The following is a 12,963-nucleotide window of genomic DNA, read 5'->3' as shown; positions in this document are numbered from 1 at the left end:
GGGGATTTAAACGTATGCTTGGGTCGCCCCATCGGCACGTTGCATAAAATCCTGTCAACGTGGCAGAATTTGGAACCCAGCAACACAACTGTCAGCTTTGTCACTTACGTGGTTATTAATTTCACACAAGATGGGAACGCGGGTTCAATCGGGGTAGAGAGGGGCCACCACTCGGAGGCGGCTGGGATTTTAAAGCCGTGTGTTAGTTAGCAGTGGTGAAATCAAACAAGTACCCAAATATGCGCGATGCTCAAAATGAGTTCGTGTTGGGGACGTCTAAAAGAATCAAGTGCAAGAGCTTGAAATACTCAGTGGAATTTAGGGGTAGGGGGGGGCTATTTTTTTTAGTAACCCATTTGAGATTTGGCGCTTTGTTTTGTTCCTGGCGCTGCGCAGCTGTGGGACCAGAGCGGTGCAGGTTCTTTGGTTTAGTCGTCGAGCTTGACCACAAAAGGCTTGGTGGAGCTTCAATCATTCCTGTGTCACCAGCGGTGGTAGTGCCAAACCAGGGGGGCGCGGGGGTCATTTTGGGCCAGACTGCATGTTGCTAAGGTAACCCACCTAGGCTCATCCTAGGCAAACATTGGCAACGGCCGGTACTTGCTCGTATGTTAGGACTCAGGTGATTTCCAATTTATGTGTCATGAGGGATTATCTCGTGGTCCAAAGATTATTACCGTAATTTCCGACCTACAAACCGCAACTTTTTTCACACGCTTTCAACCCTGCGGTTTATGCGGTGATTTGTGGTGGCACTCGAGCGGAAAAGGTAAGAGGGAGACTGAAGGAATATATGTGCCGAGGAAGTGACTTTTACCGGCCCTGTTACCGCTGTACTCGCGTGTTGCTGCTGTGTTACTGGCGGGTCTCAGTGATATTTCCACCCATCCATGAGCTACCGCTTTTCCGGGTCGGGTCGTGGGGAAAGTAGCTTCAGCAGGGATACCCAGACTTCCCTTTCCCCAGCCACTTCTTCCAGCTCTTCCGGAGGGATCCCGAGGCGTTCCACAAGCCAGCCGAGAGACATAGTCTCCCTCGCATGTCCTGGGTCGTCCTCGGGGTCTCTTTCCGGTGGGACGTGCCCGGAACACCTCACCAGGGAAGCGTCCGGGAGGCATCCGGATCAGATGCCCCAGCCGCCTCATCTGGCTCCTGTCAATGCGGAGGAGTAGCGGCTTGACACTGAGCCCCTCCCGGATGACCGAGCTTCTCACCCTATGTCTAAGGGAGAGCCCGGACACCCTGCGGAGGAAACTCATTTTGGTCACTTGTATCCGGGATCTTGTTCTTTCAGTCACGACCCACAGCCCATGCCCATAGATGAGGGTAGGAACGCAGATATTGATTTTTACCGCTAAGTTTTATTTTAACCGGCCCTGTTAGCGTTCGTGCTAGTGCGGCGTTAGCACTCCATTTAGTGCGGCGCTAGCTAGCGTTGAACTCTCTGTGTAGTATCTTTCTCTGTAAATATCTCGTGTTTCAATATGGGCACTCGCGGCTTTTACACAGCTGCGTACCAAATGGGATTTCCTTTACAAATGTACTCGGTGAGGTTTATAGCCAGGTGTGCTCTGTAGGCCGGGAATTACGGTAATTCCTCTTATTTTGTCCAAAAAGAAACAAAGTAAAGTAAAAGTAAAGCCAAAGTAGCTCGACATTCTTTCAGCGTATTATAGACGTTTGGTGACGTTGTTTGGCGGTTTACCGACGTCACCTTTTCATCACCAAATTTAAAGGATTCACGCATAACATTCATCCACAAAAACTTGTATTTTTTTTCCGTTTGTTAATGCGAAGTTACGAACTATTTCTTCTCAATTGGCCAAACACGTACCTGCCATACTGTGCCCTTCATCCGCGTCACTTTAAAGACGATCCAGAGAGGCACCAGCAGAACGCAGAACAGGCCCAGGCACCAGCCCAAAACGTAGGCCCAGGTGGGGTACACGTAGGTTTTGTTGAATTTTAGAGGCTTGTACCTCACCAGGGAGAAGACGAAGGTACCCTAGCAAGTAAGAACACACACACAAAAAAGATAAAAGCCTTCAGAGGTGCAGTTTGCATTCACCGTCGCTCCAGTCGTGATTAGTAGGAGGGCTGGAAAATCCCCTGGAATTATTTGGAAACCTCCCTTGAGAGTTTTGGAATGATAAGCAAAAGAAATGTGAAGACATCTTGTCCGACAACGGGAACACTTTGCGTGGGAATCCATGATCATCGAATTGTGAGTTGTTCCAACATAAAAATGGACAATTTGAAAATATAATAAATAATAATTAATTAAAGAACATTTTGAATTACTGGTTGATTGCACTGTTTTTTTTTTTCTTTCATAAAATTCCCATGAAAAGTTTCCACATTCCTGCAGTGTCCAAACATTGCCTCAATGCACGTTTTTTAAAATTTCTTTTTAATACAGCCTGCTTAGCATACCACGATAATAAATTATTATCAGCACTGTTTGGCATAGAACTCGCTTGATTGTACACCCGCTGACTCCGAAAAAATGATTTTGACAAGTTGTTGTCAAACCGATCCTAATCACGTCTCGGTCTGGTCTCTATTGTTGATGAGATCAAACTTTGTATAAATAGACCAAGTAAGTGTTTATATGCTGATCCCTTGTACAATCTGAATCCATAAATGCACGCATGAGCGACCGCACACATTTTCCGTTGAGCAGCTAACTCAAATTTAAACGGGAGACGCCACACAAAGAAAAAAGGTACAGACAAAAAGAATATTTAAAAAGTTGAAATAAATTGAAAGAAGGAATATTTTACTGTACTGGAATAGAGTACTATTAAAAAAAAAAGACAAGGGGTTCTCAGTTTACAATAGTGCTGAATAGGGCTCGGGGAAAAAAAATTGAATTAAGTTAACTTAAAAAAATGATACAAAATGTCTGCCTCCCCCCAAGAAAGAAAAATATATTTTTTTAATTACCTATGTAATTTTTACATCATAAAACATTATATTTGAGTGAGTTGAATGGTCCTTCGTCTTTTTTTTTTCCATTTAACATGGTCACTGCTAGCATGCTAATGCTAATCGCGAATGCTCAACACTTTGCTGATTTTGTTATCTCAAATTTGTATGTTTGTAATTCTTGCATGAACTTAATTTGTCAACAATTCTCCAGATTATTGACGTGCAGCAGGTTGACCCAAATTTCAATGGATTGTTTGGGAAAATGCGTCTGACCTCGTTTTTGTTTTTGGCCTTTAGCAAGACGGTTTTCATAATAGTGTTCTTTTCCGCTTGCACTTGTGTGTGCATGTTCAAGAATTGTATGGAAGAGTGTCAAATGACATGTTAAAAAGGAATTTTTCTTCTTACGGCCCGAAGCAATTACATGTTTTTCCCTTCCTGTCATGGTACTTCCGAGCATAATTGAATTAGTCATTTTTTTAAACAGTTATCGGAAAACAGAAAAAAACATGACAAATTCAATAAAAAAAAAGCCATGTTTCACCATATGCAGATTACCATGACCTAGAATGAGTGTGAATCTGCAGCGACAAAAAAAAAAAAAATAGCACATCAGCCTTTTTTTTTTTTTAATTGACAGACTGCCAGATGAGGTTAGATTGCTTTTTTAATTGATTGCCAGGCTGTCGGATGAGGGTAGAATGGAATCCGCATGAAACAAGTTGTTCACAGATTATTACCTTGCCTTGAGTACATGAAGGAAATTAAAAAACATTTTGAAAGTTGGACTGGTGCACAATCAAACTTGTCAATGGCCCGCAGCAACGGCGAGTGCGGTAAGCACGTGAAGAAATTGATCCAAGCAGGTGGTGATGGAGGAACCCATCAGGCGTGTTATTTGACAGAACAGTTCCGCTGGGATAAAGGGAAACATTTACAAGAGCGTGTCAGCCAAGATGTGCAGTTTTAAAAAGTCAGCGGTTCTGTAGGGGCGACAAGAACCGGAGCTTCAAGTGGCAGAAATGACAATAAAGGTCTTCATATGGAGTGAGCAGATATGATAGGGTTAGGAATGGGTTTATCAGAAGGGACAGCCAAGGTTAGATGTTTTGGAGACAAAAATAGAGACATTAGACTTGATGGTTGGGAGATAAGAGAACGTAGACCTAGCGAGTACAGTACGGTATAGTACATGGCATGAAGATATAACTGCCAGGCAAGAGAACTAGCGCTTATTCTAAGTGAAGGATGATTCTGGACATGTAGTTAGGGAGGACATGAGGGCTCTTTGGTGTTAGATTGAAGGATGCAGAAGTCAAACGTAGTTGGGGGGAGGGGGGGGGGTAAGGATGATGCAGTGAGGAGAAGCCAAAAGGAAATAAAGAAACGTTATTTTATCGACCGTAAGGTAAGAATGACTTGTGCAATTAGGCTACTAATGGCCTTGAAATGTTTTGATAGATATTGTGAGTTTCCTGAAGCCGTGGAGGTATGAATATTCACCTCTGGTTTGTAAGAAAAGTTGCAAAAGAAGGAATTGGACAGATGCCAAGACAGCACGAGTGGCTGTCGATCACCGATGGGTGAGCCAAGAGGAGCTGAGGTGATTCCGGACTGACACAGAATTAGGAACAGTTTGGATTGACAGCTAAGTTTATCACATTTTTTTTCGTCGATTTTTAACTGAAAACATTTCCTGGCAGTTTTTACGGAGATGTCTATGTGCTCGATCGTAATTGCAGCGATCCGTGCGCGAGTGGTGGCTTAGTATCGACAGTGTAGAAAAAAAGTATTCGAACGCCCTGCTATATTGCAAGTTCTCCCACTTAGAAATCATCGAGGGGTCTGAAGTTGTCATCATTGGTGCATGTCCACTGTGAGAGATAATCCAAAAAGAAAAATCCAGAAATCACAATGTATCATTTTCTTAACGATTTATTTGTGTAATACAGCTGCAAATAAGTATTTCAACACCTGTCTATCAGCAAGAATTCTGACCCTCAAAGACCTGCTGGTGTGCCTTTAAAAGCCCACCTCCACTCCATGTACTATCCTGAATCAGATGAACCTGTGTGGGGTCTTTAACTGCTTAAAGACACCCATACAGTCAGTAAGACTCAAACTTGTAACACGGCCAAGATATCACCTCGTGGGCTCTCAATTATCCTTAGAAAGGTGAGGAATCAGCCCAGGACTTGGTCAATGACCCCAAAAGAGCTTCGACCATCGTTTCCAAGGTGACTGTTGGTAATACACGAAGACGTCATGGTTTGAAATCATGCTTGGCACGGAAGGTTCCCCTGCTTAAACCAGCAGATATCAAGGCCCGTCTTGAGTTTGCCAATGACCATTTGGATGATACAGAGGAGTCACGGGAGAAGGTTTTGTGGTCAGATGAGACCAAAATTGGAACTTTTTGGTCATAATTCCACTAACTGTGTTTGGAGGAAGACGAATGATGAGTTCCATCCCAAGAACACCATCCCTACTGTGAAGCATGGGGGTGGTAGTAGCATCATGCTTTGAGGGTGTTTTTCTGCACATGGGACAGGACGACTGCACTGTATTAATGAGAGGATGACCGTGGCCATGTATTGTGAGATTTTGGGGAAGAACCTCTTTCCCTCAGTCAGAGCATTGAAGATGGGTTGTGGCTGGGTGTTTCGACATGACAATGACCCGAAGCACACGGCCAGGAAAACCAAGGAGTGGCTCCGTAAGAAGCACTTCAAGGTTCTGGCGTGGCCTAGCCAGTCTCCAGACCTCAACCAACAACTACAGGAAATGTTTGACCTCTGTAATTGCAAATAAAGTCTACTGTACCAAATATAAACATTGGTTTTCTCAGGTGTTTAAATACTTCTTTGCAGCTGTATCACACAAATAAATTGTGAACATAACAAAACATAAATTGTGATTTCTGGATTTTTCTTTTAGATGATCTCTCTCATAGCGGACATGCACCTAGGATGAAAATTTCAGACCCCTCCATGATTTCGAAGTGGGAGAACTTGCAATACTACAGGGTGTTCAAATACTTATTTTCTTCACTGTATCTGCCTGCGCCCAGATCAAATTGACCAAAATCGGCCTGCACCGGAAGTTGGACGTGGTCTGAGCGGGGCTAAATTTTGGTCAACTTTCTGCCACTAAATTGTCGTGCCCGCGGACACTCCCTCTACTTCGCTGGAGCAACTATTTTGGCAAAGACTGTTCTGATTGGCAAACGCGCAACAAACCTGGCGCTCGCATGAAAATTCAAATCCACAACATTTCCGCCCCACCGGAGATGCGCTGTCTCAAAACTTGGCGGACGTTGCGCATCTTGTGGGTTGTGGCTCCGATGAGGGGAGGGCTTGATAAAATAAGGGAAAATTCTGTACATGAATGATATGCTACGTGTTCCAACTTCCAAATTCAGTTTATGTCCCCGCCCAAGAACAGAACTCTGGTGTAAACCGAGGACCCCCTGTGCATACATTTTTTTTCCTTTGATATCAATTTCTGGGGTCAAATGTTTTTAATCCAACATCACACACACTGTCATGCTGGGGCATCACATCAAAGGCAATTTCTTTGTTAGTCACCACTTATATCGTCATTTTCAACAATGATCACAATATACCACAAATGGTGTACAATAAGAGTTTTGTGATTCTTACCCACTTACAGTAGACAATAAGATATGTTTCTCAGTGTTCTCTGTGTTCCCTCCATCCTAACCCACCTGGCACTGACACCAGCACCTTTCTCAAATTCCTCACGTCACAAAGTTTAAATCCTTAATTTCTTCTCATGCACCTCTTCCTTGTTCCTCTTCTCATGTCATTTCAAGCATGTTCATTTCAAGCTTGAGAGAAGAACAACAACAAGAAGCTTTGTGAGAAAACTCCAGACACAGGTGACAGGTATTGGATCTGCGAGCGCGACGTTAAGGTTAAGACATTTGCCGTACGTGAAATTCATTGCCGCTGTCGTGGAAACGACGTCGCGCCGACCCACGTGACCGCACTCACCAGACACACGGCGGGGGTGATGTAAAGCCAGCAAATCTTCATTAGTGGCCACGGACGATACCCTATCATTTCTTCAATGTTGTCATACAGATGATCTGCACCTGTTTAGAAAATACAAAAAACTGCAAGTCAGCGGTGGACTCAATTCAAGGGGAATTCCACTGGTTTGCATTAGCAATGTATCCAATAGTTCATGTTATATGTACTCTATTTTGACAATGTGATATCAAATCCTCTCTCATTTAATAGTGTTTGGAGAAGATTTTTATCGACAATTGCGAATTTTCAGGGGCGCTGCCATTTTCGCAAGTCACATGACCTACGTGGGTGTATGTGAAGTGTTACGTGCCGTTCCAATCGCTCCATTACATGGACACCATTATGCCCAGCGCTGATTTCTCGTATTTTTCGTCATCCGATGAAGAAATAGCAGTATCGGTTAAACGGGAAGACGGAGGAATACTTCCATACACAGCCGTGAGCGGCTCAGCCGCTCGGTTGATCGGGAAGACGGAGGAATACCTCCATGCACACCCGTGAGCAGCTCGGCCGCTTGTTTGATTGGGAAGACGGAGGAATACCTCCATGCACACCCGTGAGCAGCTCGGCCACTCGGTTGATCGGGAAGATGGAGAAACACCTCAATACAAAGCCGTGAGCGGCTCGGCCGCTTGGTTGATCGGATAGACGGAGGAATACTTCCATACAAAGCCGTGATCGGACACCCGTGAGCAGCTCGGCCACTCGGTTGATCGGGAAGACGGAGGAATACTTCCATACACAGCCGTGAGCGGCTCCGTTGATCGGGAAGACGGAGGAATACTTCCATACACAGCCGTGAGCGGCTCTGCTGCTCGGTTGATCGGGAAGACAGAAGAATACTTCCATACACAGCCGTGAGCGGCACAGCTTTGAGCGGCTTGACCGCTCGGGAAGACGGAGGAATACTTCCATACACAGCCGTGAGCGGCACCGAGCCGTGTGAGCGAGCTCAGGGGCGCGGGGGAGCCGTGAACTCGGTCCCCGAGCAACGGAGTTCGCTCGCACGGCTCGGGGAGCGAGCTCACGGCTCCCCCGAGCTCTGGAGCTGTGCCGCTCACGGCTGTGTATGGAAGTATTCCTCCGTCTTCCCGATCAACCGACACAGCTATTTCTTCATCAGATGAGGATCAATCTGAGAAATCAGCGCTAGGCATAATGGTGTCCCGTGTAATCTAGCCTTTGTTGCGGCACGTAGCACGTCACATCCGCGCACGTAGGTCATGTGACTCAGGAAAATGGCAGCACCCCTGGAAATTCGTAATTGTTGATGAAAATCTTCTCAAAACACTATTAAATGAGAGAGGATTTAACATAACATTGTCAAATAGGGTACATATTACATGACTTATTGCATACAGCGGAATTTTCCGTTAAGTGTCAGATGAGCGCCTGCGTGTTGTTTTGTGAAACCCAGCAAAATACATTTCTGCTCCAAGTCTGAGCTTTAAACAAATCCCGGTCAACAAAAGGGGTAGAACTCAGCGTCAAATAAAGAACGCAATGTCCTCCTTGGGGTCTAGTGGCCCCGCAAACTTGAAAAACCTGAACCAGGAGTGATCGGGGGAACAAAAACGAGGAGAAACTATTTGGCAGATGAACTGCGTAAGAGCCGCGGGATTGATCCTTACATGTATAGAAGTTCTTGCCAAGTTAGCTCAGCCAAGATACATTAAAGGAATTCTGGCAGTGTAAGTGGCTCTTAATGCCAACTATTCATTAATTCTTTTAATCAAGGTTTATTTATGCCTGACAGCTGATGATATAGATCTAAGTTCAAATAAGAAAAAGTCTCTCATTTTTTTTTATCCTAATATACATTTCTTTTTTAGAATTTATTTTGTTTCCCAAAATACATTTTAACTGCAGCATTGTCAGCATACATGTTTGCGTTTTCACTAAATCACATCTCGAGAACAAACTCAATCAATGAGATGCATTGTACAGTATGTTGCAGAAGAGGGCAGCAGACCCACTCAAACTTAAACCAATTTCTGTTATTTTCAATGCTCACCCACCCCCGCACCCCAGGTCGCAGGTTTACGCCACTGATCAAAGAAAAAAAAAAGAAAAAAAAAACTGGGTGGCTCATTGGCCACCAAAACTGAAGTCGCCATCCGCCATTTTGATACTCCCAAAACAACCATGCCGACCTGTGCGTTAATTGTCGGTTTTGTGGCTGTGAGAAAACAATACACAGGTAAGTTAGAAAGATTTACTTTGACAAAGTTTGTTTGTAAAGGGTTATTTATTTTCTGATGAACTTCATTCACTTGAACAAAGTTTTGTTTCCAGTCGTTGTTGTTCTCTGTTCACTCTCTGCTTCACCCTTATTGGCCGACGTTTTTTTTTTTGTTTTTTTTTGCGAAAAAGCGATGTCAATATTTTCCCAAACTTCAATCAGTGGATAAGCAAGAAAACACATTTTCTGTGAGTTTTTTTGATGAATTTCATCATACAGATCTCTGCAAATGGAATTTGCTTTTCAAATGCAAGGAGGAAACATGTTTCAATTTTCTGTCTGAAATAGAACGTCGCACAGACAACAAACGAACAAAGCGTTTAGCATGTATTTTCCCATTGCGAGTCCTTATTTACAAAAATATATCTCATTGACTTGAAATGTAATGAAATGTTTTTTATGACAAAAAAAAATGCTTAGTTTTTTGCTATGTTATGAATGATAGTGCTTCACAGCGTATTTTGGGAAAAGTTAACGTCACGGAAATCGGGCCCTCGGTAATATGCAAGGTTTCTTGCTAGTCACGTTGTTCTATGTCTTTCCTTTGCACTTAGCCTTTTTTGGCTTACCAAGTCAAATTAAAAATCCTTCATGTTACCAGAACTGAAAAAATATCAAGCTCACAGGACCAGTTTTAATTCTCCATGCCAAAGTTTGAGGAAAAACCCCACCATAATCCAACCGGTAAAGCTTGTCCTCTGCACGGTTTGGGAGTACCAAGATGGCGGCCAACTGGCCTCAACCTATCAACATCGCTCGATGCGTATGCGCGATCCAGTCTTTTTTTTTTTTCTTTTTCTGTTTTAATATCAATGGGTGGTTCGTTGTGTTCGTTTTACGCTCGGGTTCTCATTCGAGATAAGAACGGATGCCGGCATAGTAGCAGTTTTATCTGAACACTCCCTTTTCATGAAAAGAAGAACACAAGTAAAGTGATTTTTCTCAAGGGGAAGGATTTTTACGCTTTCCTGCACGTTTTTTGGCTCGGGATATTGGCAGCTGATGAAGAAGTTAATGGTACGTAAACCTCTCTGGGAGGAAGCACCTGCCCACCTACTGCTCTTATTGGTTGGCCGTCGATATGATTGACAGCGCACTTGAACGAGACCCTGTACTTTTCCGATTCAGCCTGATTAGCGATGGGGCACGTGCACTTATGCCAAAAGTAACATCTCACACCAGCACTGCCTGTGTCAAGAGACAGAGAGCCATAGCAAACAAGTCTGTCCTGTGTATTAATTCCTCCAAACCATTTTTTCTCAAACTTTTTACACAAAGCAGGCTACAACTTAAAACAAACAACAAAAAACTTAGCCACCATCGACCAACATTAAGATCCAGCAGATACTAGAATCAGCAGAAATGAGGTTGTATTCCATCCAGCCATCCATTTTCTTTTGCCGCTTATCCTCACGAGGGTCGCGGGGAGTGTCGGAGCCTATCCCAGCTGTCAGCGGGCAGGAGGCGGGGTACACCCTGAACCGGTTGCCAGCCAATCGCAGAGCACATAGAAACAAACAACTGCCCTCACAATCATGCCTATGAGCAATTTTAGAGTGTCCAATTAATGTTGCATGTTTTGGGGATGTGAGAGGAAACCGGATTGCCCGGAGAAAACCCACGCAGACACAGGGAGAACATGCAAATTCGGGATCGAACCCGGGTCCTCAGAACTGTGAGGCCAACGCTTTACCAGCCGATCCACCGTGCCGCTGTATTCCTATAAGGTCTATTCAATACGATATTGACAGGCGGCACGGTGGAGCATCTGGTTAGATTGTTGGCCTCACAGTTCTGAACTCCTGGGTTCGATCCCGGACCCGCCTGCGTGGAGTTTGCATGTACTCCCCGTGCCTGCGTGGGTTTCCTCCGGGCACTCCGGTTTAGTCCCAAATCCCCAAAAACATGCAACATTAATTGGACACTCCAAATTGCCCCAAGGTGTGATTGTAAGTGCGACTGTTGTCTGTGTCCATGTGCCCTGTGATTGGCCGGCGACTGGTTCAGGGTGTACCCCGCCTCCTGCCCAATGATGGTTCGGATAGGTTAGGCACTACCGCGACCCTTGTGAGGATAAGCGGCTCAGAAAATAGATGAATGGATGACTAAAAATTATGCAGTTTGAACATTACTATTTAAAACAAATTAAAACCTACTTTTAAAAAAAAATCACGTATATTAAAATGTATTGAACTGGTTAAATAGTAGAATGTATTTATTAATAAAGTCTTAATACCTAGTAATAATTACACTTTAATAGCTAGAACTTTCATTCAAGATGTCAGTAATGCCAATTGTGACTATTTGAAATGACAGCTAGCAATGTCTGCATATATGAAATGTCATTTTCTGCGGGACAAATGATGTTACTTTTGCCCTTCGCGTGTGGTGTTTTTCATTCCAGATAGCCACAATGCAGTTGCAGAGATCTGCCCGTGAATTGCAGACATCTGGAATTAAATTATAGATATCTGTTACTCCAGTATAAGACATTGACAACACATAGACAACGTCATTTCACCCAGTCAAAACTTGTTTCAAGATATCTGAAAAAGGGACATATGGATATATTTAAGTGAGTCGAACAATGAAAGATATGGTATTTTGAACTGGAATTATTATTAGTCGGAATCACATTGGAGATATCGCAAACTGGAGTTCTAGATGTATAAAATCTAGAATCGACAGAATATCTAGAATTCACATTGCGGTTATCTGATAGTGAAATGTAGAAATTTAGAAACAAACCACATACACATGAATGGCAAAAGTTCTCAGCCACAGGTGTCAAACTCAAGGCCCGGGGGCCAGATCGGGCCTGCCACAAGATTTTATGTGGCCCGCGAAGCCAAATCTAGTGTCCATCCCTCCATCCATCCATTTTCTTCACTGCTTATCCTCACGAGGGTCGCTAGGAGTGCTGGAGCCTATCCCAGCTGTCAATGGGCAGGAGGCCGGGTACACCCTGAACCGGTTGCCAGCCAATCGCAGGTCACATGGAGACAAACAGCCGCACTCACAATCACACCTAGGGGCAATTTTAGAGTATCCAATTAACATTGCATGTTTTTGGGATGTGGGAGGAAACCGGAGTGCCCGGAGAAAACCCACGCAGGCACAGGGAGAACATGCAAATTCCACACAGGCGGGTCCGGGATTGAACCCGGGACCTCAGAACTCCACCATGCCACTCTACAATGTCAAATTTCCATAATTTTTGTAAAAATCGGTACCAAAATTTGACATCGTCATCTATCATGAATGATACCACGGAGATATCACACGCATTTTTGTGTTACCAAACATGAATAGTTGAAAAAAAAAACATTAACCTTGATTTCTGATTCCAAAACCAGATCATAAATTGATGATGTGAATATGATGAGACGATTCAATATTTTTGTTTCACGGTCGTGACAGCCCTTTGATGGAAACCAGAACTACAATGTGGCCCGTGAGAAAAATGAGTTTGACACCCCTATCCTAGAAAAAAATTCATTTTGTAGCTATCTTAAATGCCAGTTGTGGATACAATCAATCTGGTTACATATCAGATTTTTTTTTTTTTTGTTTGACTTGGCAAAAAACTAAATTACACACATCCGCTACACTTATCCAGTCTGACTGTTAAACATTAATAGGGCTTGCCACATTGAGCCGCTGTAACGTGTTGCAGTTGGAACGTTTAAATAAGTGATGCTTTTTTTTATATACCACTAGAGGGAGGCAGCGTAC

The 12,963-nt window shown here is 43.7% G+C and overlaps 1 protein-coding gene across 2 annotated transcripts in view; it reads right to left on the bottom strand.

Moving 5' to 3' along the window:
• frs3 (fibroblast growth factor receptor substrate 3) overlaps nucleotides 1-12,963 on the bottom strand; it is a 69,869-nt gene that overhangs the window by 5,729 nt on the left and 51,177 nt on the right. The window contains exons 13-15 of one of the 2 annotated variants that reach the window (XM_061832013.1): nucleotides 6,948-7,048; nucleotides 6,659-6,781; nucleotides 1,867-2,005 (exon numbers count right to left, since the gene is read on the bottom strand). In XM_061832013.1, the coding sequence (XP_061687997.1) occupies nucleotides 6,752-6,781; nucleotides 6,948-7,048 (131 nt within the window). In that variant the 3' untranslated portion in view covers nucleotides 1,867-2,005; nucleotides 6,659-6,751. Of the gene's footprint in view, nucleotides 1-1,834; nucleotides 2,006-6,658; nucleotides 6,782-6,947; nucleotides 7,049-12,963 lie in introns of those variants that run through there. The other variant, XM_061832007.1, reaches the window with a different exon arrangement.

Source organism: Syngnathoides biaculeatus, chromosome 10, assembly GCF_019802595.1.
Source record: "Syngnathoides biaculeatus isolate LvHL_M chromosome 10, ASM1980259v1, whole genome shotgun sequence".
Classification (NCBI taxonomy): Eukaryota; Metazoa; Chordata; class Actinopteri; order Syngnathiformes; family Syngnathidae; genus Syngnathoides; species Syngnathoides biaculeatus.
The sequence above is the reverse complement of the archived record's forward strand: the minus strand, read 5'-3'. Positions and strand labels throughout refer to the sequence as shown.